At 54.7% G+C, this 24,424-nt stretch overlaps 2 protein-coding genes across 15 annotated transcripts in view; one reads left to right on the forward strand and one right to left on the reverse strand.

Annotated features, from left to right (window-relative positions):
* WWOX (WW domain containing oxidoreductase) overlaps positions 1 to 24,424 on the forward strand; it is a 1,195,262-nt gene that overhangs the window by 377,072 nt on the left and 793,766 nt on the right. The gene's annotated exons all lie outside the window — the stretch shown is intronic.
* MEAK7 (MTOR associated protein, eak-7 homolog) lies at positions 2,695 to 23,071 on the reverse strand. Of its 8 annotated transcripts, none has more exons than XM_034637797.1 (11): positions 22,412 to 22,474; positions 18,805 to 18,840; positions 17,021 to 17,196; positions 15,448 to 15,625; positions 12,876 to 13,106; positions 12,408 to 12,552; positions 11,777 to 11,824; positions 9,676 to 10,104; positions 6,898 to 7,016; positions 5,230 to 5,409; positions 2,695 to 4,798 (listed from the first exon to the last, which is right to left on the reverse strand). In XM_034637797.1, the coding sequence occupies exons 4-11, from the start codon at positions 15,598 to 15,600 to the stop codon at positions 4,685 to 4,687; spliced, it is 1,419 nt and encodes a 472-aa protein (XP_034493688.1). In that variant the 5' UTR covers positions 15,601 to 15,625; positions 17,021 to 17,196; positions 18,805 to 18,840; positions 22,412 to 22,474; the 3' UTR covers positions 2,695 to 4,684. The 8 variants fall into 8 exon arrangements, with proteins under 8 accessions (XP_034493688.1, XP_034493689.1, XP_034493687.1 ...); XM_034637798.1 differs by lacking the exon at positions 17,021 to 17,196 and adding an exon at positions 18,041 to 18,399; XM_034637796.1 differs by lacking the exons at positions 17,021 to 17,196; positions 22,412 to 22,474 and adding an exon at positions 22,984 to 23,071.

Genomic DNA, 24,424 nt, shown 5'->3' on the forward strand with positions numbered 1-24,424 from the left:
AAATAAATCTTTTTAAAAAGTGTTAAAAGTCATCATAATGAACCCAGCAGAGATTTAAAACCACCGAGATCCTAAGAGACATGGATGGGGTTGTCAAGAGCCCACCCCTCCTTGCCCACCAAACCAAAAGTTCCCCGAGGAATGTTACCCAAAACTTAAGGGACTTCCATTTGCTTTTTTTTCTAGAACCTGAAGAAAAGGAAAGTTCTAAATTATTTTTGTAAGGGCAGCCTAACTGTAAAACAGCGTGACTCACATAAAATCAGACCAAAACAAGACTACAGACCAACTCCTTTGGACACATGGCTACAAAAGTACAGAACACAGTCTGACTGAAGTCACACATTCGAAGCGTGGCAGGCAGCATACAGACGCGGCTCAGTGTTTGCAGCCCCACTGATTTGGTATTCCTCATATAAAAACTGAATCAGACAGTAACAGATGCTAAAAAAAAAAAAAATCTTTTTGTAAAATTCACCATCTGGACAGAAACTCTTAACCTAAGTACAAATAAATGAATACTTCCTTCACGTGAAAATCTTATCTGCAAAGCCAGCATCCTGCTTCAGGATAAAAAACCAGACACATTTCCATTACAGTCAGGAGTAGGAAGGGGATATCACTGCTACTGAAATTCTGGAAGTATTTGCTGATACAATTAATCAAGAGAAAGGAAAAAAAAAGGTCTAGAAATTGCACGAGTAGGGAAGCTATCCTCACTTCCAGGGACACAATCACAGTATGTGCACTGAACACATTGTAGCTGTCGGTTATAGCTCGGTTAGGCTGGAGGGAAAAAGAAGAAATCACGAAGCCAAAAACAGCTGCACTGAGCCTGGGGATTCATTAGCAGTGTCCACGCTCAGCTCCTCCCCAGCCCCACCGAGTCAGAAACTCTGGGGGTGCGGCCGTACCACCTGCCCTTCAGCACGCCTTCTAGAGGATTCTCACACAGACCCAAGGTTGAAAACCCCCAGACCAAAGAAGTCAGCAAGGTGGCTGGGTACAGAACTAGGCAGAAAAATAAACCTTCCTATGTTCAAACACCAGGGAAACAAGTCCACATACAGTACCAGCAATAACGACAAAATCCACGTGGCAAACTTCCATGTTCCTGTCCTTGGGGGCGGGGGGAAGCCACCTCGGCCAGGTGTCAGCTCTGCCCGCACTGATCCACATGTCATGCTATCTCCAAAATACAACCATCAAACTTTTTAGAAGGGTTACCCAAGGTCAGAGAAAACAAACAGGCAGGCATAGGAAGGAAACTACCAAAACACAGAAGTCATCGGGGAATAGCTCTTACATCTTTTTATCATCAAACTCCAGTACTTAAACCATGAGGCAGAGACTGAAGTTCATATAGAAATGCAGGGGATGAGAAAGTGGTCCTCCCCTCCCTTTCTTTAGGTGGGGGAGGGGCGGGGGGGAAGAATCTCAAGCAGGGTCCATGCCCAGTGAAGGAACCAACTCAGGGCTCGATCTCACGACCCTGAGATCATGACCTGGGCCAAAGTCAAGGGTCAGAGGCTTAACTGACTGAGCCACCCATTAGCGCCCTGACAAAATAGTACTTTAAGTCAGTGGGAAAGAAACATACCATTAAATATAAAGGATACTGAAATTTATTTGGGGGCAAGACAGAAGTACATTTTAAAATACATTTTGAATGAATCAGGAATTTAGAAGGAAAAATGAAAGCAGAAGAACAGAAGAAAACATGATTTTTTTTTTTTAATTACAGAGTGGGGAAAAAAACTTTCTAATACCAAACTACAAATCTCAGAACCCTCAAGAGGAAACACTGGTAAATAGGACAAAATGCAAAATCTGTGTATAGAAAAATAAAGCCAAACAAACTGGAAAAAATACTTAGCAAACAAATGCTTCATTCCAAAAAGCACTCAGGCAAATCAGCAAGAAGAAAACCCACATCCCAGAAAACCAGGTGGAGGGTAGGACATAGACGGCGATGGAAACACCAAACAGTTCACGGTCACTCAGAGCAAACATCAGGTCCACACAACTCAGGTTTTTTTTTTGTTTTTTTTTTTGTTTTTTTAAAGATTTTATTTATTCGACAGAGACAGAGACAGCCAGCGAGAGAGGGAACACAAGCAGGGGGAGTGGGAGAGGAAGAAGCAGGCTCATAGCAGAGGAGCCTGATGTGGGGCCCGATCCCACAACGCCGGATCATGCCCTGAGCCGAAGGCAGACGTTTAACCACTGTGCCACCCAGGCGCCCCCACACAACTCAGTTTTAACACCGTGTCCGTATATACACGGCAGCAGGCACGGAGGGACGTCAGGAGTGTATACACTGAACTCAAAAGAGCTTTGCTCGTTTGTCAGCATCTGAATTAGGGAGCATCTTCTGATCCAGCAATTCAACTTCTCAGAGTTTACTCATCCCAACAAAAATCACACCGAGGCACACACCCAGCAACGCCCAGCCGCAGACACATGGTCCGCGGCCGCCAAGGCTGCGCACCCGCAACGACGGGGCGTCCGCACCAGGGACGTGGCATGGTCCGTGCCGTCAAACGGAGCGGAAGGGTGCATGGCAGCCACGTCCACCAAGAACGAGCGGGGCGCACACGGGTGCAGCAGACACAACTCTGTTGGGCGTGCGAGGGGTTCCCTCCGGCCGAGACCTAAGCGGTTTCCTGTGAGTGGCTTTGCCTTTTGGGAAGGAAAACAGCCTTTTGGGGAGGAAGATTTCTCTCTCAAGTTACATCCTTCATAGTTCAACCTTTTTTACCTTGTCCACCTGTGGTCATTGTTTTAATAAAACATGGCGGGGGGTGGGGAGTAATGACAGTCACATCTGCACCATGAACCCCATCCTTTCACCTCTTCCAACACCTTCTGGGGGCCCTCACTGGTCCTCACTTACAGGGAAACCACAGGCCCTCAATTCTTCTGTTGCTGAAAAAACCACCTCTTCACTGTTAAAACCAGCACTGAGTGTCTCCCAGGCCTGGGCGGAGGGAGGGGCCAGGTCCGGTGACCCTGGCCGCGGCGCCACCCTCGACAGGTGGGTGGGGGGAGAACCTCACAGCGAGAGAAGCCCACCGGCGGGCTGCACCCCCCCAGGGACCACGCGCCTGGACTGGGCACCTGCCTTTCCCTGTGTGAGCAAGCCGTCCTGGGAAACGGGTCCCCACTTGTCACCTGCCCTCTGATGACAAAGAGCACGAGGCAGAGCCAGAGCGCGCTCACCAACGAACCCAAGCCTCTCTCAGCCACCGGCAGAGGCAGCAGCACCGGCACTTAAGCTACAGATCCCAGCAGGCCTGTTACTAGTGAGGTACTGCGTTGCTTTTGTATAAAAAGAAATCCAGAACAGATGGAGGGTGCAGGACCGACCCGGTTCTTTGGATTTATGGCAAGGATCTGAGGAGCCTCACCTCCCCTATCTGCTAGCCCATCGAGTGGGGAGATTCACAATGTCCCCGAGCAGCTTATTAGAAACTGGCTTTTCACGAGGAAAATCAATCACGACTACGCCTGTCATGTCAGGCCGCTGCCTCCCTGCGTACTGTCTGGGCGCACACTTTTCTTTGGGAAGCTCATTTGCAAGGCTTTCTGCTCCGTCAGGGGCACGGCTAAGTGCACAATTTGGGGAGCCTCCTGGGAGAAAATACAGCACCTGCAAAGTGCACACAGCTCGGCTTCCTAGGCCTTAGAAGCAGGCAAGTTCTGCAGTAAAGGTCCCATTTTCATCACATCTGCAGAAGGTCCAGGTGCACAGCGAAAGACCCAAGAAGGAGGTGTAGGTCTCCGAGCGGAGCCCACAGCTCTGCCCGTGAAGGACGGACTTCTCACAGCAGGTCAGACTCACCCAGATCATGGGTCAGCACGCCGGGATCACTCGAGTCCGTGTGAGTCCCTGCTGTCAAATGACCCGTCAGCCCTTTGGGGGCCACAGGGCCGGAGGGTGACACTGAAGAGGTGGTACCAGGGCTGGGAACCCAGGCCAGGAGGTCAGGTTACTCACCACTAATTCATGCCACGGGGCGTCTCAGAGCTTCCAACTTCCCCATGTTTAAATCAGTAACAGAACCATCTGGAACCTCTGTAGACTGTGGCACAGACTCATTTAAAAGCAGCTGAGAAGGGGGGGTGGAACCTTATTACAAACCTCTATGGAGGACCCCCCTACCCCCCCCACCCCCACTGACGGGGACACCTGCTCTCTCGCTGTTTAGGCTTTTTTGTAAATACAGAAATTTCAGGTCATAGGAAGAGCTACTCCCAGAAGGCACTGAGACTCACGTCCCAGTGCCTCTGCCCTTTACCAGCGAGAGTGGAACATGAGGCACGTTTTTAACTGCAGCGGCTTGAGCGGGGGGCCAGGTGACCCCAGCAGGCAGAGCCCCGCCCTGCACGGCAGGGGTGCCCATGCCCATCCGAGGCTAACTCGGGCAGAGGTCTCCAGCGTCCGTGTCTTCGGGTTTCATTGGCGAGAAAGGAACAGAAGATAAGGATTAAGTTGCTAACAGACACTCAGGATTCCTGGGAGACGTGCCCGCCGATCCATACGTAGCATCAAAGGAATCTTACTGTGTTCCGATAAAGCACGTCCCCGACCACGTGGACGTGCCCAGTGTGGCCCTGTGTTGAACCGTGTGATGGGGGCCAGGATCCAGCTCTAGGGAGGCCCGAGCTCGGGGGCACCTCCTCACTGATCCTCCGGGATGTCCCGGAGCCCTTCGCTGTGGCAACTCCGCCCGCTGATTTCCAGCAGGGCCTGGGCCTCGGGGTCCATGTCCAGGATGCTCTTGCCACTCTTGGCCTTGGGAAGAAGGGAAGGGACGTGAACGTCTCCCTGACGGCCAAGAACGAGCAGGGTGGTCCTGCTGGTTTCGAGCTCATGACAGTCAGACCCCTGCTGCTGCCACAAGGAAAACACTGTGGGGGCTCTGGCGCTCTCGCGGACATGCTCCCGACCCCGGGATGCCATCGTTGGGAGGTCATGGGGCGCAGAGGGCCCAAGAATGGCTCACTGCAGAACCACAACACGAGAAGGAAGCCGACCCTCCTCATCGTATGTGGGCCATGCTTCCCACCCCGGGCAGGCCGTTTCACAAAACCCCACGGACCCCAATAGGACTCCCAGCCCTGCTGTGCACCCCCAGCATCTCCGTCCGGCAGCAGCTCTGGGACCAAGTTTAGGATGAATGACCTCCAGACGGAGCAGGAAAAGGGGCAGCGCCCCCGGCTCACCTGCTGCAACCCCGAGGCGTCCCCCACTGCCCACACCTCCATCTTCTCAAAGCCGAAGTCCTCCTGGGCCGACAGCTGAGGGCTGTTGTACGTGGTGCACTTGGGCTGGGCCTTGCTGTGTCCTTTCCCGAAATCCACATCGATCCACAGCCCGAAGTAATTGTGCTGTCCTCCCATGCCCTGCGGGGCAAGAGCAGGGCCTCCTCAGTCGGAGCCGCCAGACCCCCCGAGCCCGCGTCTGCTCAAGAACCAGGCTGACAGGAGAGCCGGGAAGAGCTCGACGCGGTTCTCTGCCCCGTTTATAAACTGGAAACATACCGAGTGCTGCGATTTAAACATCCCGTCCCAAGCTACTAAAACAATCATCGAGGCGTGTGGACGCCCTCCCGCACCTCCTTCTCCTGGGGCTGCACTGGCTGGGAGCACAAGCGACAGCAGAGGACAAAGGATTCAGACCGGGGCCCAGAGGCCCAAGGCATTAAACTAAGAGCAGAGAGGGCAGCACCAACCCTGACACTGGAAAACCAGACAGGGTGCGCGTCTCACTCAGACCAGGACCCTGGGCCGGGAGCCTGGGAGTCGCGTGCTCCGTGGGGCCAACTGTGGGGACAACGAAGCAGCAGCAGACCGGGGGGCGACTCACACCCCATCTCGCCACCATCCACCACTCCGCCGTCACGCTGAGCTGTGGCCGGCAAGACAAAACCGTTCAGCCTCCGGATGACCGTCCCCAATGCCCCCTCTACCGACGCCTTCTTGGGCCCCTAGCGGGCCAGGGACTGAGGTCGAGCAAGAGACCGGAGCAGAAAATGCCGACTCTCAGGGCTGCTTCTCTCTTGGGCTGATTCCTGAGGACACACACTGGGTGCTGCTCCTAAGGCCACCCACCTCTCTTTTCTGGGAGGTGTCTGGGGTCCTCGGGGCTTTAGGGTGAGCCTGGGAAGGGGCAGGGCCCTCTCCATCCTGACAAGCTGGACCAGCCTTGTCGGGCCTCAGCTCTGCAAGCACAGAGCTGGGATTTCCCAAAAGCTGCTTTGTGTTAAGCCTCAGAGAAAAGGAATCGCTGGGGTGCTGGCAGGAGACCCATTACTCACCCAACGTAAGCAGCTCACAGGTGCAGGGCAGGGGGTGCACATGCAGGGGCACCCATCCAGCTCCTCCCCTTGGCCCTGGCCCCCAGCCCCCACCCCTGGCCTGCACCCTCGTCCTCTTCCTCCCATGGCTGCGTCTCCAGGCTGCAGACAGAGCAGAGGGGAGGTGCGCTCACCCTGACGGGAGCCCCAGTTGTATGAGTTACCCAGGGACAACTCCTGATGGGCCCGGGGAGCCCACATCTGGGCGTGCCCCTCGCCCAGCTCATCTCCAGCCACAAAGGCCAAGCCCAACCAGCTGACCCCAGGAAAACTGGCCAAACCCACCATTTGCACACAAACCACAGACAGGCCTCAGCAGAGCCCGACCTTGCAGGAGAGAACTCTGTCCTAGCTGTCACTCGCCACCGCACGGAGCCCCAGGCAGAATGAACACAGCCCACGTCCATAACCAAATGCATACAGCTCCCCTGGCTCGTGGAGCAAGTGTCAGCCTGGGCATGTCGGGACTGACCCCGTGGCAGGAAGGACATCATGAAGGTGGGGCAGCCCCTGTCCTCCCTAAGTCCTTACTTACCAGTCCGTTCGGGATAGTCTGCTGCCCGTGATTCAGGTACATGTAGTGGTCGTTGTAACCCGTGGACGTGTACACGGCCATGTGGGGGGAGATGGAGAACAGGAAGCACGTGTCATCCCCTGAAAGTGACCAGAGTGTGGACAAACTCACATCAACGATCCCACACCGTGCCATTTCTTACACTCTGGGGAACCGGGGTCGGAAAAAGCAAGCCCCGTGCTGCTCAGGCCATGGCCGTGGGTCTCTGCACCGCGCGGCAGAAGCGGTAAGCCGCCAAGAGGGGCTCCCCAGCTGCTGCGTCATGTCAGGTCTGCAAGGTGAGGACAGCTTCCAGAATGGAGGGACAGGACTGCGGGGAAGGGGACCATGTCTGTGATGCGAGGCTGCCCTCTGCTGGAATTCCATGGAATTCTCATGTCTCAGGAGTTTGAAAACCTGCCAACTGTGTTTTTCCACGTTCTTCGGGGAGCCTAATCCTGCTTCTTAATAAAACACCAAGAGCAGCAGAGACCAGCCAGACCAACGTGGGAGCTGGGAGAAGCAGAAGGTCAGCTGTTATGACGATTCCCTGCACCCTAAAGCCGAGCCTCCAACTGTGCAGATAGCAGCTCATCACTCCCCCAAAGCCTTGAACGGAGTTGGGGGGAGGGTGCCCCATTTGTCCCCTGGACACTATGACAAGGAAGGTGGGGGTGCAGAAGTGAGTGAACGCAGCAGGGCTGAGACTGTGGGCTCCAGAAAAGTCCCTGGGCTGACGTCTGGGAGTGTGGATTTGGGGAATGGTAAGAGGGGCTCCCTGTGCAGTGTGGTTGATCCAGAACATCTGCTTTCCTCCCGGGACTCTGGGATTTGGGTGATCACGTGACCGGCCCCCAGGAAAACCCTGAGTGCTGAGCCCCTAACAGGCATCGCTGGTGGACAGCCCTGCTGGGGAATCGAGTGGGTCCTGTGTGTCCCCCGGGCGAGGGCTCTGGAAGCTGGCGCCTGTCCCTCTGCTGACCTTGCTCCACGTCCTCTGGCCACTGGGGTGACTGTACCGAGTCCTGCAGGTACTCCCGGGGAGTCCCCGACATGGAGGTGGCCTTGGGGATCCCTGACACAGTGGGGAAGAGCTAGTAGCAGCAACTGGATTAAAGATCTGGAGTATTCTGGGGGCGCCTGGGTGGCACAGCGGTTAAGCGTCTGCCTTCGGCTCAGGGCGTGATCCCGACGTTATGGGATCGAGCCTCACATCAGGCTCTTCCGCAATGAGCCTGCTTCTTCCTCTCCCACTCCCCCTGCTTGTGTTCCGTCTCTCACTGGCTGTCTCTATCTCTGTCGAATAAATAAATAAAAAATCTTTAAAAAAAAAAATCTGGAGTATTCTGAAACCTTAGAGAAAACTAAATCCTAGAAACGACAGGATCTCAGGGATTCCGCTCATGATTCCTGCCACCCACCCCCCAGCTACCACGATCTCTCTTATAATGTCAACTCTGCACCTGGACACGGCCTCCCGGCCTGCAGAAGCTTGCCTCCAGAGGGAAGGTGTGCAGTATGACAGAGGACCCACAGGGCACCATGTGTGCCCTGTGGGTCCTCCCATGTCTGGAAAGGCTTCCTGGAGGAGGTGACCTCAGGCTGAGTCCCAACAAGGAGCTGGTCATGCAAACAGGGTAGGGGGAGAGAAAGAGCAGCATGTGCAAACAGGATAGGGGGAGAGAAAGAGCAGCATGTGCCAAGTCCAAGGATGAGAGGGAGTCTGGGGAGATGGAGCAGGCCACGAGGCACGTCCTGCAGGCAGCATTCAAGCGTCTCAAGAGAAGACACCATGTCAGATGTGCTGGGATGTGGCAAATGGATTGGAGGGCAAGATGGAAAGCAGGGGGCTGATTAGGCGGCCCCACAGCAACGTGGAGGGAGCGGCATAAGAGAAGGTGAGGGGATGGAACAGAGGACCCCCCCATTCACACTCGCAGTCCCTGTCCCCGAGGAGCACGTGGTATCGGTGTCGCATCTAGGGACCTGGACAGGAAGGGTATCAACCGTCCTGGCTCCTGCTGCACCGCATCCCAGAGTCTGTGGGAAAGGCCCCCACTTCACCGCTGGGGAGACGCACCGAGGACACAGGCTCGGGCAGCTGGGGCCACACGCTGAGGCACATGCAGGGACGTCAGACCCTGGGAAGCCATGTGCACCTCGAGCCCGAGAACAGCCCACTACCCAGGAGATAAACAATCCTTGAAAAATGTTGATCAGAGCACGTTTCTTTAAGGAGGAGAAGCATTTACTTCAGGACTTTCATCCAGCATGCTGAATGTCACGCAAGGAGCGCTCGAATTACAACAAATCACAGGACTGGGAAACCAGGGCAGACAGGAAAGGCAGACCCCGCAGAGCAGACGCACCAACGGGGATTGGGCTGTCCAGGGACGGGGGCGGCCGGTGACAAGAGCCATCCATCAGACAGGACCAGCGGAAGCCCCCACAGCCCAGCCTCCTCCGTGGCCTGGACCCCGCATGGTTTAATAATGCCGAGCCACGGCCTCCTCACCTGAGAGCCACAGTCGGGATACCTGTCCTGTGTCCCTTCCTCTGTTGCCAGAATCACTGGACCACGTAAAGCAGCATCTCCCCCTACTGCCCTGACAGTGTCCTGAGAAGCACTCGGAGGAGACGGAACAAAGCCTCCGCACACCCACGCCCCCGGTTGGCTCAGAGGTCCCCAGGCAGCAGCCACGAGACCCAACCCTCCAGGAGCACCGTGCAATGGCGTGCCATGTGGGGACCCGGTCTCACCTTGAAACTGAGGCTTGACCTCCCAGGAGCAGGAGGCAAACCCGCCGAACACCTGGCCGTCGTGGTCCTCCAGCAGCAGCACGCAGGGGCCCCGGTGGGTGATGCGGCCGCAGAGCTGGGCAAAGCTGTGCCCGTGGAGCTCTGACGAGAAGAGCAGACGCCAGCGGCCCCGCTGCTCCCGGCGCAGGTGGGAGTTGACGTAGATGACTGACAGGACGTCCAGGACGCTCTCGAACTCCCTCTCCTGCTCAACGTGACGCTCGGGGACCAGGGTGGCCAGATCGAGGGAGGAGTGCAGGAGGAGGAAGCCTCTGTGGATGACCACGCTCAGGAACGTGGCCACGTGGGGGGCCCTGAACACCCAGGCCTCGATCGTGGCTCGGTCACACTCACAGTCCAGCTGCTGAGGCCCTGGAAGCTTCTCACCACCTAGGGGAGGGACGGTCCAAGCCGTGTGGCCACCACATCACCTGACATCCACTCCCGCACCTTCACAGCCCATTGTGGGAGCCACATGTGGCTCCTGAGTGCCTGACATGTGGCGGGTCTGAATGGACCCATGCACTAAGTATAAAACGCACACCCAAATACACTTCTTTTTTCACACTGGCTCTTTGCAACATCTCAATCATTTTTTATATTGATTATGGGTGTTATCCTTTGGACATATTAGAAGTAATTCCCTGTGTTTCTTTTTACCCTTTTCATGTGGCCACTGGAATATTTAACATTTCACACGTGGCTTGCATTGGTACCTGCACTGATCTCAACAATCTGATGTCCAGACCCTTCTTTTCTCTCCTCTGCAAGCTGCATGTGAGAGGCCCAGGAGAGAGCCAGGCCTCACCCCTGCACCCAGCCCTGAAGCCCTCAGCAGGTATTTCCAAGAGAGCCACACCAAAAACCACTCTTCTAGGGGTTTCCACCCAAGAGACCCACTTCGAGAGGCCCTTAGAAGTTGACACTCTCCAGGCAAGTCAGGGTGGAGGCTGGTAACTTATGAGACACCCCCACCACCAGTTATCTGGGTAGAACGGGTATCATTAAGTAGGAATTGTGCTTGACACCAAAGTCTTGTTTTCTGTCTCTTACCCACCAAGAATGGAGGGGATATGGTGGGGATACCAGAAGGCCAACTACTGATACTTTACATATATTATGTTACTTTCCTGCCCAAGTTCCAAATTCACCACTTGGGGGCGCCTGGGTGGCACAGCGGTTAAGCGTCTGCCTTCAGCTCAGGGCATGATCCGGCGTTATGGGATCGAGCCCTACATCAGGCTCCTCTGCTATGAGCCTGCTTCTTCCTCTCCCACTCCCCCTGCTTGTGTTCCCTCTCTCGCTGGCTGTCTCTATCTCTGTCAAATAAATAAATAAAAATCTTTTTAAAAAAATAAAATAAATAGGGGCGCCTGGGTGGCACAGTCGTTAAGCATCTGCCTTCGGCTCAGGGCGTGATCCCGGCGTTACGGGATCGAGCCCCACATCAGGCTCCTTCGCTATGAGCCTGCTTCTTCCTCTCCCACTCCCCTGCTTGTGCCCTCTCTCGCTGGCTGTCTCTATCTCTGTCAAATAAAAAAAAAAAAAAAAATCTTTAAAAAAAAAATAAATAAATAAATAAAATAAAATAAATAAAAAAAATTCACCACTTGATTTTTGACATAGGACCTATTTCAAACTGCATTTTAAAATCCAGCTTTATAATAAAATAATGCTTTTATAAAAACAAATCTACTTTGCAAAGAAATTCACCACAGGTATTTTTAAATCCCAAATAAATTCAAATGTATATGGTTTCTCATCTAATGATAGTAAAATACACAGCATTTTCAAGGGCACATGCAGCCTTCTCCGGAACAGACCGTACATTAGTGCAGGAAGCAAGCCTCCGTAAATTGAAAAGGACTGAAGTCATACGAAGTATGTTCTTCAACCACAATGGAAAGAAATTATAAATCAACAACAGGAGGCCATTTGGGAAATTCAAAACATGTAGAAGTCAATTAACACACATCTAAGTAACCAACAGACCAAAGGAGGAATCACAAGTTAGAAGATACTGAGAGGGTTGAACACACACATACAACGTACCAAAACTTACGGGATGCAGCTAAAGCAGTGCTTAGAGGGAAATGTATAGTCGTAATGCCTATATTGAAAAAGAAGAGAGATCTCAAATCAATAACCTAACCTTCAACCTTAGAAAACTAGAGAAAGTAGACCAGACTAAATGTGAAGCAACCAGAAAGAAAGACAAGACTAGGGTAGAGAGGAATGAAGTAAGAGACCAAGAAAACCAACTATATCAAAAGTTGGCTTTCTGAAAACATCCACCAAAACCTGATAGACCCTCAGCTAGACGGATCAAGAATATAAAAAGCCTAAGCCTAAGCCTTCTGACTAATATCACAAATGAAAGTGGGGACATCACTACTGAATACTAGGAACAATTACATTAATTTCTGCATGTTTGTGAATTTCCCAAATGCCTCTTGTTACTAATTTGTAATTTCTTTCCACTATGGCTGAAGAATCATACTTTGTATGATTTCAGTCCTTTTAAATTTATCATGAGGCATATTTCATGGCCAACCAATAAGATAGTCCACAACAAACTTGGAGGACTCACGTTTACGGATTTCAAAACTTCACTACAAGGCTACAATGACCAAGACTGCATGGTACCAGTCTACACATCGAGGTCTCAGTGGGTGAGCACACAGGGCACTTGCCTTGAAGGTCCATCTCAGAGAAGAGCTGGGCAGCCAGCTCCTGCACCCTGGCGGGGGGGCCTGAGCCTCTCTTCTGGGTCCAGCCTCTCAGCTCCTGTCTGTAGTTGAGCACATGCACCACAGAGCCAACCAGATCCTCTGTAAACTGTAAGACCACAGTGTTACCGTTCATCACATTTCCACCATGACCCATGACCTACATCATATCAACACAGGGAAGGGCGCTTTATCTTTTCAATGCCGACTACAATAGGCCACAACGTGGGAAAAGATTACATTACTTAAGTAAGTGTTCAAGCTCTATTTTGCCAAAGCCTCTGTCCAGGAGTCCTGACCTCACCGGTGATGTGGTCTAGGGTCCCCAAGGGGGACATCTCCATGTGCCTCCACCAGCTACACAACCATCCTAAGTCCCCCGAGGACACCCGAGGCTGCTTGGCATGGCTGCAAAATGGCCTTGTGGCCTACCTTCTGGACTTCTCTTGCTTTCACAGGACCTTCTGTGGCAGAAATCATTTTCAGGATCACAAGACTCTTCTCCTCAGAGTTTCCCTTCAACAAGTGGGACATGGACACCATGAACTGCTCCTGGGAGACACTGTCACTGGGCCCCTTGGCCTTCCCCGTCAGGTCGACGCCCCGCATACCATCATATAGTCTGGTGACCATCGCCGGGGGAAGAGCTTCCCCAACGTGGCTCTGTTGGGAACAAGTGGGAGAAAAGGCTGGACAGGGTCGAGCTATGCATAGTAGGATTGCAGGAAAAGGACCAGGGACCAAGACCAACCTCTGCCATTCCCAGATGCTTCCACCAGCACTCACCTTCCTAAACCCCACGCATCTCCCCTCTCCCCCACCCAACAGGATCACATCACCCCAAAATGCACATGCCTGATGTGTCCTGGCTTGTGGCTCATCTTGGCCATCAGACTCTTCCACAGTCTGTTCCCATCCTGCCCTCCAAACTTTTCAGTCCCCCCACCCAGATTGGCCACGTCATTCCTGCTCTGGCCACTGCCTGCTCTTTATTCTGCTTATACCTACTTTATTCTAGACTAACAGCTGCCAGATGCACATCTGAATTTATTAACCCGTGGAACATACGTGTGCACGTAGCTGATCTGTTCTCTGTATGAGAGGAGTCAGCTCTTCTTATCCAACGTCTTTGTGTTTAATATGTATTTTTACTTAAGTTTTGTTTAAATTTTCAATCTATTTTTTTAAGATTTACTTATTTATTTTAGAAAGAGAGAGAGAGAGCAAGCAACGCAGAGGGGGAGAGAGAATCTCAAGCAAACTCCACACTGATCATGGAGCCTGACGCAGGACTCGATTCCATGATCCCGAGATCATGACCTGAGCCAAAATCAAGAGTCAGATGCTCAACCAACTGAGCCACCCAGGTGCCCTGATTTTAAATCTTATTCCTAATTACCGTCTTGCCAATAACATTCTGTAAATACTGTTTTCCTTTTTCACTACAACACGCAATGTGATTTGCTCCAGGGATGACAAAAAGATGGAGAGAGACAGCAAATCACAAACTGCATCACGAGCTTCCTTCGAGCAGGCTCTGAAAACCAGGTTCTCTCTAACGGCTCCCTGTGTGTGCAGTCTGGGACCACACGGGTATTCAGAGGCTCTCATAAGGCAGGTTCCTGAGCTCCCTGCTCCAGAGTACTCCTATTTCTGTGTTTTCCAGGTTCTCCTGAAAAAGCGACCTTCACTTCTTCCCCAGAAGAAACTTTCTTCAGTCACCAGGGTTTTCTGATCAACTTTTCACCCTCCAGACCGAAATACACACACGTGAACAGTTACCCACCCTGCACTCATGCCTTCAACTGGCCTGGCCGGTTCTGCCTGCTTCAGCTTCGTGGGTAACCCAGCAGACCGGGCTGCTTGGGTCCAGTGCAGATCCACACGCACCCACGTACACACGCACACACACACACAGCTGTGACCCGGGTAAGCTCCCTGGCCAGCTTCCTCATCTGTGAGGTGAGCATGTTGGGGGATCCCCAAGGCCCCCGCCACTCCCACTCTGCACGTTCTAGAGGAGGCCCCTGGATTGCCTTCCCCTGATGCAGCCGCTGCCCCACCACCCAGAAAGATGGGCTAGCGGGGTCTCTGTGCCCCTGCCTTGCTCAGTCCAGGCACTCAAACATGCTGTTAAAAAAGCCCCATGGAGGGGCACCTGGGTGGCTCAGTCGGTTAAGCATCTGCCTTCAGCTCAGGTCCTGGGATTGAGTCCCACATCAGGCTCCCTGCTCAGCAGAGAATCTGCTTCTCTCTCTCCCTCTGACCCTCCTCCCTACTACTGTTGTCTTTCTCAAATAAGTAAATAAAATCTTTAAAAACAAAAAACAGCTCCATGGAACAGGGTGAAAAGATGGCAAACAGGCAGTTTTAAGGCCCTGGCAGGGAAACCTTAAATGGGAAACTTCATTATTTTGTTAGGAGTACCATAAAAATCCTAGGACCTCGAACACAAATAAAGGCAAAGTACACCTGAAGCTGCGGTTACTGGACCCACGAACCCGGCTAAGGCGGCCGGTCACCTGGCCTCGGAGGGAAATCAGGGCACAAACGCTGAAGAGCCAGGACGCAGGGCTGGCCCGTTTGGTCGATCTCAAGTTACAAGTGTCCCACGACAGGCGCCTGGGTGGTTCAGTCGGGTAACCATCTGCCTCTGGTTATGATCTTGGGGTCCTGGGGTGGAGCCTGCTCCCTACTCAGTGGGGAGTCTGCTTCTCGCCCTCCCTCTGCTCCTCCCCCCACCACGCTTTCTCTCTCCTCCTAATAAATAAAGTCTTAAAAAAAGAAGTGTCCCCCAAAACACCACACACAGAGACAGAGCAGCTGCAGCAGACCCCACAGCCCACCACACGGAAACTGCAGACCGTCTGCCTCTTGCAGAGAACGCACTTGGCCTTGTAGCCGAACACACGTTGGACTATGACAGAGGGCCGCTTCGGGCCCGAGGGCCACAGCGTGCGCACCTGCTCAGACCACGCACTCACCGCCCCCCTGCGGCTCTTGCCTTCAGCGCCTTCAGAGAGAAGCATCGGGTCGAGGCGTCGGAGCTGGGTGCCTCCGAGGACAGAGCATCGAACAGTCTATCAATCTCCGCCTGCTCCTCAGGAAGGAACCGTGAGCAAAACTTCTGCGCCGACCGGCTCCCGCTGCTCCCCATCCCTCCTCGTACCCAGCACAACTATCTGCAGAAGACAGCGGGTCGCGGATCGGGTGAGAGAGGCCACAGAGAGCACATGTCGGTAAGTGCTCACGGGCAATTCATCAATACCGATTCAGCGGCGAAGACAGGCTAAAACCCATCAGAGCTACGGCCTGGAGTCGACACAGATCAGGTGGGAATACCGGCCCCCGACCCCGTGGTCTCCCCGAGTACACGCGTGCCCGCCAAGCAGCCTGCATTTCCTTATTCAAAAACACAGTTCCTGGGGCGCCTGGGTGGCTCAGTCGTTAAGCATCTGCCTTTGGCTCAGGGAGTGATCCCCACGTTCTGGGATCAAGCCCCACATCAGGCTCCTCCGCTATGAGCCTGCTTCTTCCTCTCCCACTCCCCCTGCTGTGTTCCCTCTCTCGCTGGCTGTCTCTACCTCTGTCAAATAAATAAATCTTAAAAAAAAAACACAGTTCCTACACTAATGTACCTAAAAGGTAGAAAAATCAGTATGTTCATCTAAATACTCTGATTTTCAAAACCTAACTTGAAAAAAGTCTAAGGCTGGCTGATCACATGTATTTGAATAAAATCGACACCTTGAAAATACCACCTACGAAGCAAGCATGGGACCAGACAAGCTCTTCCCTGTGATCCTGGCTCCACCCCCCAGCAGCTCCGCAGGCTGGGGCAGGCTCCAGAAGCTTCCGTGCCCCCACATTTTCTTGTGTGAAACGGGGATCAGCACGCCCTCCAACACAGGTCATGGTGACCACTGGGCGAGTTCAAGCAAAGGGCTGAGAAGGTGCCCATGACCTGCAAGGGACAGTCACAGAGATGGGCACCCATAGGCCCAGGGCCTTGTTCATTGTCACAGACCCCATTCCTGACAGGGGTCAAGGGCCATCAGATCTGGGAGTCAAACAGAAAAGTACAGTTGGGGGGAAAAAAATCTCTCAAGAGGCCAAGTGCTGTGGTTTGTTCCTTTCGTCCTCAGACTCCACCTGGAAGCCGGTGTCGGTGAAATTGCTGGAGAGAAACGCACCTTCTCCCCCAGCCCAGGAGTGAACCGTCTCCCACCAGGTCAAGGCAGGGAGCTGGGAAGGGGAGGGCAGGCCAGCCCAGGCCCCCCAAGATCTGGATGATCAATACCCCAAGGGGAAACAGGGTACAGTCCAGATTTTTCTTCCTTCTTGAGGAGAGAGTCACTTAATGTGAAACTGAACACTTTAGAATGAACAATTCAGCAGCACTTAGCGCATTCACAGTGTGGGGCAACCGCCACCTCTACCAATTCCAAAATAGTTTCGTCACCCCCAAAGGGAACCTCGTGCCCATTAGCAGACACTCCCCACCCGCTCTGGGGCCGCTGAAGTGCAGCGTCTGTGGGTGACCCTGTTCCAGACATTCCACGTACACGGAACCGCACCCTCTGTGGTCTTGTGGGTCTGGTCTCTCTCCGGCGGCAGATGGTTTTCGAGGCTCACCAGCGCCATGGCGAGTGTCCGCACTCCGTCGCGTAGGGTCGAACGCTACTGGTACGCGGCAGACCACGCTGGGTTTACCCGTTCATCTGCTGTTGGACAGGTGGGCTGTCTCTACCTGCTGGGTATTGTGAACAGCGCTGCTACGAACTCAGACTCGTTCGAGGCCCTGCTTTCAGACTGTGGGGTACCTAACCAGGAACCAAGTCACTGGGTTGTGTGGTGATCCAGTGTTTAATTCGGGAGAAACCACCGATCGGTGTTCTGTTTTCCATTCCCAGCAGCAAAGCACACGGGTTCCAATTTCTCCATAGCCTCCCTGATGCTACTATTAATTTTCTTTTTTTTTTTTTTTAAAGATTTTTTTATTTTTAATTATTTATTTGACAGAGATAGAGACAGTCAGCGAGAGAGGGAACACAAGCAGGGGGAGTGGGAGAGGAAGAAGCAGGCTCATAGCAGGGGAGCCTGATGTGGGACTCGATCCCATAACGCCGGGATCACGCCCTGAGCCGAAGGCAGACGCTTAACCGCTGTGCCACCCAGGCGCCCCTACTATTAATTTTCTATCTTTGTTACTCCAGCCATCCTGGCAGGGAACCCATCTGCCCTGAGGAGGAGGACGCCAGCGGGGACTCGGACAGAGACTGCAGCACACTTGCCGAGGCGATGGAGAGGAGGGCTCGCAGAGCGCAGCTTGGGGCTGTCACTCACGGGCCACCTGATCTAAATGCTTCCACTCCTCAAGTTTCTCAGCAGCATGAGAGCCAAGAAGGAAAACCTCCAGCCCTGGGCTCAAGGCCCAGCCTACGTGAGGCTCTCCTTGTCGCTAAGACAGAGGGGACCATGCCGGCTGGTGCCTGGTCCCCACCAGGGCACACCCCAACCAACCGCCCAGAAAACACCTGATCGTGTAGGACTCCAACAGGAGATGAGCCACCATCGTCGGATTTGTAAATACCTACCGATTCGGGAGGAGAGAAGCAGAGAGCGCAGAGCAAAGGGAGACACGGCCGTGACCAGGATACGTTCCACCGGCCGCGAGTCCGTGCTGTCAGCACTGAGTGTCCCGAGGCCATGCCCCGGAGGAGTCACACGGAAGAAGATGTCGATGCCGCGAGCTGAAGGCCAGCAGGGGCACACGGGAGCTCAAGGCTGCCTTCCAGGCTGCTGTGCAAGGAAGCACAGGCACCGGGCAAGAGCACGGCAGGCTGGGTGTGGGGCTGGGGCGCACAAGGGGAACGCAGTCTGGACTGGGTGCGACTCGGGGACTGGGTCCGTTCATCACTTCCCCGCAGACACAGGAGGAACAGCTAAGTCATCACTGGGAAGGGACCCACGTGTTCGTGTTTATCAGTGGCGGTCAGGGATCAACCCCCACCCCCCAGGAGAGGGGGTCTGTACAGCGTGGTCTGGCTTTGGCCTTGTTCTGTCACAGCTTTGCATGTGTCGCTGGTAAATCACGACAGCTTTAGTCAGAAGTAGTTAGACTGATATTCCCCCACCACCACCAGGGAAATTCAAGACTCTCTCAAAATCTGGGTTAATTTATCAAGTCACCAAAAACCTTGTCACACAACTCTCCCTGGGTCCCTAATCTTGTTATTCTGCCAAAGTCCTGAAAATGGTAAATGTCTAAAAATACACCCTAGTGATTCTATGTCATTCTCGGTCTTTTTCACTTCTAGAAAACCTTAAGGTTTGTGACCCGAGAGGGCCCATGACTTACCTAAACGGCTGGAAGGAATGAAGGTCTTGCCAGCACCTAGGAGAAGGATTAGAGATGTCAGCACAGCGTCACATCAGAGCTGGACTCTAACAGAGGCGTGTGGCCCACTCAGGGCATCAGACTCTAGTGCCCTATGTGGCTCAGAGGGCCCTCACTGTCCACCCCACATAGCCTTTGGGTTCCAAGACTACTCGGCATTCTTAACTTTCCTAGAACTGACGGTCGCCTTAACTGAAGTGGAGCACAGACCCCTCCTCCCCGACTCTGCTCGCTCTCCCCACTCACCGCCCCCCCCCAGGTTCATGCCTGACTTGCTGGCTCAAATCTGAAAGTCCCAAGAGACTCTGTCCTACAGCCACCTGCCTGGCACCTGAGCCGCCTGGTACACCCAGGCACAGAGCCGTGGCGTCCCGGGCCGGCCTGTCGGGCGCACCGGCCCACTCTCCCACAGCCTGGTGGGCTCCCGTGTGCAAATTCCAAGAGGCCACCCTGGCCCGAGTCCTCAGAGAGCCCAGCACTGCCCCAGAGACTAAATCCCAACCCCTACTGCACTCAGGGGCCCCTCGAATTGGTACCACTCGCTCAGCCACCACGACCTGTCCTCTACCCGGGTACAGGCTCCAGGATGCCCTCATGTCTGCATCCCACGGCCCCACCAGGCCCAAGCCACAGCAGGGACTCCACCCATGCTCTTCCATTCACCGAACCATCCCCCCATGAGAAGAAAACAGGCCCGGAAGCCACCAGGGAGAGACGGTGGCATGCATGGGAGGTCCAGCCGATGCCACCTCTGGCCTCTCTTTACCAGTGGTGCCACCTGACTGCCTTGCCTCCCAATCGCCCGAATCCCAACAAAGCTTCCTCCCTGCTTAAAACCAAGGAATCGCTCCACCAGTGGGAGGTCAGCCTCTTTAAGGGGGACACCTGGAGCTAAAAGGCCACCAACATTTAAATGCCACTCCTCAGAAGTTTCCACGTCCCAGAGGAGGGAACAGTGCACATGGGGCTGGGACACTAAGGGGCCATGCTTCCTCCAGCATGCGGGCCCTTCTGCATCTATTCTTTCAATCAGTGACTCAGTGTCCCCAGAGCCAGACCCCGGACCAGAGAGCAGGCAGACACAGAGGAGCCTCAGGCAGGTGCCAGCCTGCAGGAATGTTCCATTCAACGGGGAGAGACAGACAAGCGCAGCCGGGATCAGTGGGGATTGAAGTGAGAACACAGGAGTCAAGAGTTGCAAATGTCCCGAAGGACACATTCCGGCCCGGTCTTCAGGCGCCCACAGGTGGCTCACATGCGCAGTGGGGACGGTGTGCACAAAAGCGCCGGGGAGCACACCACAATCACTGAGGCGAGGTCCGGGGTGGGGAGGGGAACCAGAGGCCCTACAGAGCGAGCTCCCCTCATGTGACCCGCTAGACAGGTTCCTCCTGTGTTGTCTGAAACAGAGCAGTATGGAGCAGCCAGGCTAGCCCTCCTGGGGGCCAATCACCGTAAGGAGGGAACAGGGCCGGGCAAGCCGCCCACAAGGAGGACAGGGGGGATGGGGACCATCAGCGGGAGGTAACAGGGCAGCTCCTGGAAGAGACACCGGGAAAGGCCCGGGCAATGGGGCACACTGGCAACCCAGGAGGGGGAAGGGTGAGCTACAGACCTGGAGTCAGGAGGTCGGGGAGGACGGCAGCCTCTGAGAATGGGGCCCTGCCCCCTGTACCACTGTTCTTGGAGTCCCCAGAGTACTGGTGAGGGACCACAACTGCCAACAGTTCCCACACAGCCCCACCTCCTCTGAAAGAACCCCCTCGGAGCAGAATAGAGGAACAGCAAGGGCAGCAGGTGTCATGCCCCCTTCCCCCCCCACCATCCCCGCCTCGGTCACTGATCCAGCCCAAAGTCTCTCCAATCAACTCTGGGGCAGAAATGAAGGCCTTCAATGCACACCTGTGTCTCCCCAAATACAACTTCCTGAACTTTCTTTCCGTGCCTGGCAATGGTTTTCTTCTGGCACTATGCCAGGTGTGCCTCCCTACATAGGACAGCCGGTTTTCCTGGCAAGTGCGGGCCTGAGCCTTCTGTAGGGTTACGTGCACCAAGTTCTCTTTCAAGAAAAAGCAACTCGATGTTACTTTAAGCCTCCTTACATCAGTGGTTCTCAACTGGGGGTCATTCAACATGTGGCAGTGAGGCTTGGTTGTGATGCTGGCATCTAGCGGGTCAAAAGCGGGGTGCTAAGTCTCCTACACTGCACAGGACAGCCCCCCCCCCCACAAATGACCTGGCCCCAGATGTTAGTAGGGCTGAAGATGACAAACTGGTTTTCCAGGATGCAGGGCAGCGGGGCTGAGCTCAAGGGCGGCGCTGAAGTGCACAGATGGTCCTCAGGGCTTGCCTGGGCCCTGGGCTCTGCCGTTACCGTGGAAGTGAAGATGGGCAGACCTGAGGTCAAGTTCTGACACTGGTTGGTTTGAGGACTACGGGCAAGTTACGAAGCCTTTTCCAACTCGAGTACCATGACGACGGAAGTACCGCCAGCCCCATAATGAGGTAGAAAAAATTAAGTCAGGTTAACGCAGGGGATTTAATTTTGCTTTCTGGGGTCCAGAAGCAGACAGATGGGCTCAAGCAAGGCAAGTTTGAATCCCTTCCCAGGAACAAGGGAAGCAGCGCAGCTTGGGAGCAAGGAACCCCCTCAGTGCTGGGGGAGAGCCAGCAGCTTCCCTGCAGAATGGAGCTGCAGTCCCGGCTGGCGTCCTAGAATAGCCCCGTCTGGCTCCTGTCCTCAGGGTGCTCTCCCCTCTAGCCTGCTGACATCCAACTGCGACCTCCCAGGGGCCACTGTCCTGACAGCAGTCGCCTGGCCCTCAGTGCCGCCCTTCTGCTCCGAGTCCAACCTCCTCATCTGGACATCCGGACTTCAAGCCCTGTCTACACCCCAGCACCAGCAGCCCTTCTGCAAAGGGTCAGCTGGGGCCTGGGCCAGCCTTCAGGCTGTGCAGAGTCCCTGCTGGCAGGAAGGCGCCAGACCTGTCCTGCTCCTGCCCCAGGCTGGCTTCCCTTCCTCCAGGGAGCCCCAATGACTCATCTGCTGGGAGTGGTTTTTGTTTTTCTCCCCTCTGTGCTAGGTTTAGCCACCAGCTCCACTCTCCTGGGACAAAGCTAGTAAAGTGTGGTCAGTACAACACCCCCCAACCCCATCCACAGTCCAGTATAAGCCCCCCGACGCCTCCTCCCACAGATGCTCTCCAGTTCTTCCCGCGTCTATGCCGCCTCTCTCACTGCCCCTCCCACAAGCGGGCCGCAACCCTGGGGACCCTATGATCTTGACAAGAAAAGCAGAAAATTTGGGGTGATTTTGTGCTCCGACTGACCACGTGGGGAGACCCTCCCTCCCTCGCACCTTCCCCCGAGGGCCCCCCACCTCTTCCACCCTGGAGCCCAGAGGAGCGGGTGGCCAGAGAGGAGCAAAGCCCAGCTCCACTCCAGGCACCGTTCTCTCCCGGGTCCGGCGCCATCACCCCCAACCCCTCCCCGGGATAGGCTGCTCCCTCCGGGCCACCGGACCAGCGTCCCCGCTCAGCCCACCGCAGCCCACCAACCCAGCACCCACCGGAACCTGCCAGTCGGGTCCCCGGCTTGGATTTTCTCTTGGAATAGCCCGCCCCCGTTGCCAGGCGACGGCGCTGACGGGCAGCTATCTGCCCCAATAGCAGAGGGGGCCTAGCCCTAGAAAGGAGTCAGCCAATGGCCATGCACCTCATGGGGCGTGAACCCTAGCGGGCGGGGCCAGGGCGGGGCCAGCAGGCCGGAAGGAGGGCCTAGGCACCGGGGAGTTCCCGCGGGAGAGGCTGGGGAGGAGCTGGAAACCTGGCTGGGAGAGAAGCTGCAGGTCCGGGGCCGGGCCAAGCGAGGGGCACCTGGGGAGGGAGCAGGAGCCCGGGCTGGGGTCGAGAGGAGCAGCTGGGCCGTGAGAACAGCCGGGAGAGAGGAGAGTGGGTCCAGTAGGGACAATGAAGGAAGAGGCGGGTAACCCGCTGCAGGACGTTCCTGCGGATCCGGACCCAGGCAGCTCTCTAGAGACAGCCCTCGCTCGCCCCGCCACCTCTGGCTTTGGCCAGGAGCCCCTCCCAGATGGAGAAAGTGCAGCCTCCCTACCTGGAGGAACCCCGCCCCCGCCCTTACCTCTTCCAGGTAACCAGATCCTGCGCCTGCATTCTCCTCCTTCCCAGCTGCATTTGAACGTGCCCACGGGCCGGGCCTGCGGGTGGCTCAGTCGGTTAAGCGTCCCACCCCGCGTTTCAGCCCAGGTTGTGATCTCGGGGTTGTGGGATTGAGCCCCTCATCAGGCTCTGCGCTCAGTGGAGAGTCGGCTTCTTCCTCGTTCTGCTCATCCCCCAGCTTGCTCTCAATTAAAAAAAAAAAAAGAAAAAAAGAAAAAAATGTGCCCATGTCTGTTCCAGCCTTGATAAACAGACTCTCCCTGACCCCCACCCCCTTCATTCCCACTACTCACCTTCCCTTCATTCCTCAAACCCCTGAAACCTCGCCCCGGGAGCCTGTCCCTAAATCCAGCAAGCACTTTCAGCCTTTACGTGGGCATCCTCCTCCTTATTATCCCTCCTTTCTGGGCGTCCAGGTCGATGGTCCCTGGCTTCTCTCTTTCTCCCTCGCAGGTAGTTTCCACCCAGGCTCTGCTGGCTTCTGCTCTGCTGAGTTCCTGCCGCTGCTCTCCCCCGCAGCGCATTCCTCCGCAGCGCATTCCTCCCTGAGATAACAGCCTTTCTCGTGACTTCTATTGCACCTGTCTGCTGTGCTGACCCCCAAGCCTGCCCTTTGACCCCATGTTTGCTTATCAGGCATCTCCCCAAGGCTGCACCTGAAATTCAGCCCAGCTGAAACCAAACTCAGCCTGTTCCCTCCCAAACTGCTCCTCTTTACTTCCTTCCTTAGTGCATGTCAGCACCTGCCATGCCTCCTCCCTCTTCCCCAAGTTCTGTTTTACTTCCAAGATAGCTCCTGCATCCACCCCTTTCCTTCCAAGTCCCCAGGAGGCCCCTCTCCAGGCCAGACTGCAGTAACAGCCTCCTTCCTGGCCTCTTTGCCTCCTCCAGCCCATCCCCCGGACTGGAGCCAATGGAGCAGTTAATGCCCAAATACCTGTTCTGCCCCTAGACTGAGAGCTAGTATTCCAGGATCAGCTGGGCTATTCATCAGGCCCCAATAACATAGAGAAAGCCAGCTGATGGTTTTTACTGTTCCTCAAGTTCACAAGGAATGTTATTTCTCAGGGACATGTGACTGCACTTGTAAAGTACTATAATGATCCCTTTGAGTAATTTTTTAAAAGATTTTATTTATTTACTTGACAGAGCACAAGCAGGGGGAGCCGCAGGCAGAGGGAGGGGAAGAAGCAGGCCTCCCACTGACAGGGGAGCCCCACGAGGGGTGGATCCCAGGACCCCAGGATCCCGACCTGAGCCTATGGCAGGTGCTTAACTGCCTAACCGACTGAGCCACCCAGGCTCCCCGAGTAATGAAAGTTTTCCTCAAAAAGAACTTTAAACTCCAAAATCATAGATTAGGAACAACTCTGCTGTTTCACTGAGAATGAAACTTCCCGCTC

This window comes from Ailuropoda melanoleuca, chromosome 12 (genome assembly GCF_002007445.2).
Source record: "Ailuropoda melanoleuca isolate Jingjing chromosome 12, ASM200744v2, whole genome shotgun sequence".
NCBI classification, from domain to species: Eukaryota; Metazoa; Chordata; class Mammalia; order Carnivora; family Ursidae; genus Ailuropoda; species Ailuropoda melanoleuca.

Bases quoted from the DNA above. Each gene is read 5' to 3' on its own strand.
- MEAK7 (XM_034637796.1), bottom strand. From the start codon at position 15,600: ATGGGGAGCAGCGGGAGCCGGTCGGCGCAGAAGTTTTGCTCACGGTTC. The intron at 13,107-15,447 runs GCAAGAGCCGCA...TGTTCCCAACAG, and splicing joins TCTCTCTGAAGGCGCTGAAG to AGCCACGTTGGGGAAGCTCT. The intron at 7,017-9,675 runs GTGAGACCGGGT...GGTCACTTTCAG, and splicing joins GGTCAAGCCTCAGTTTCAAG to GGGATGACACGTGCTTCCTG.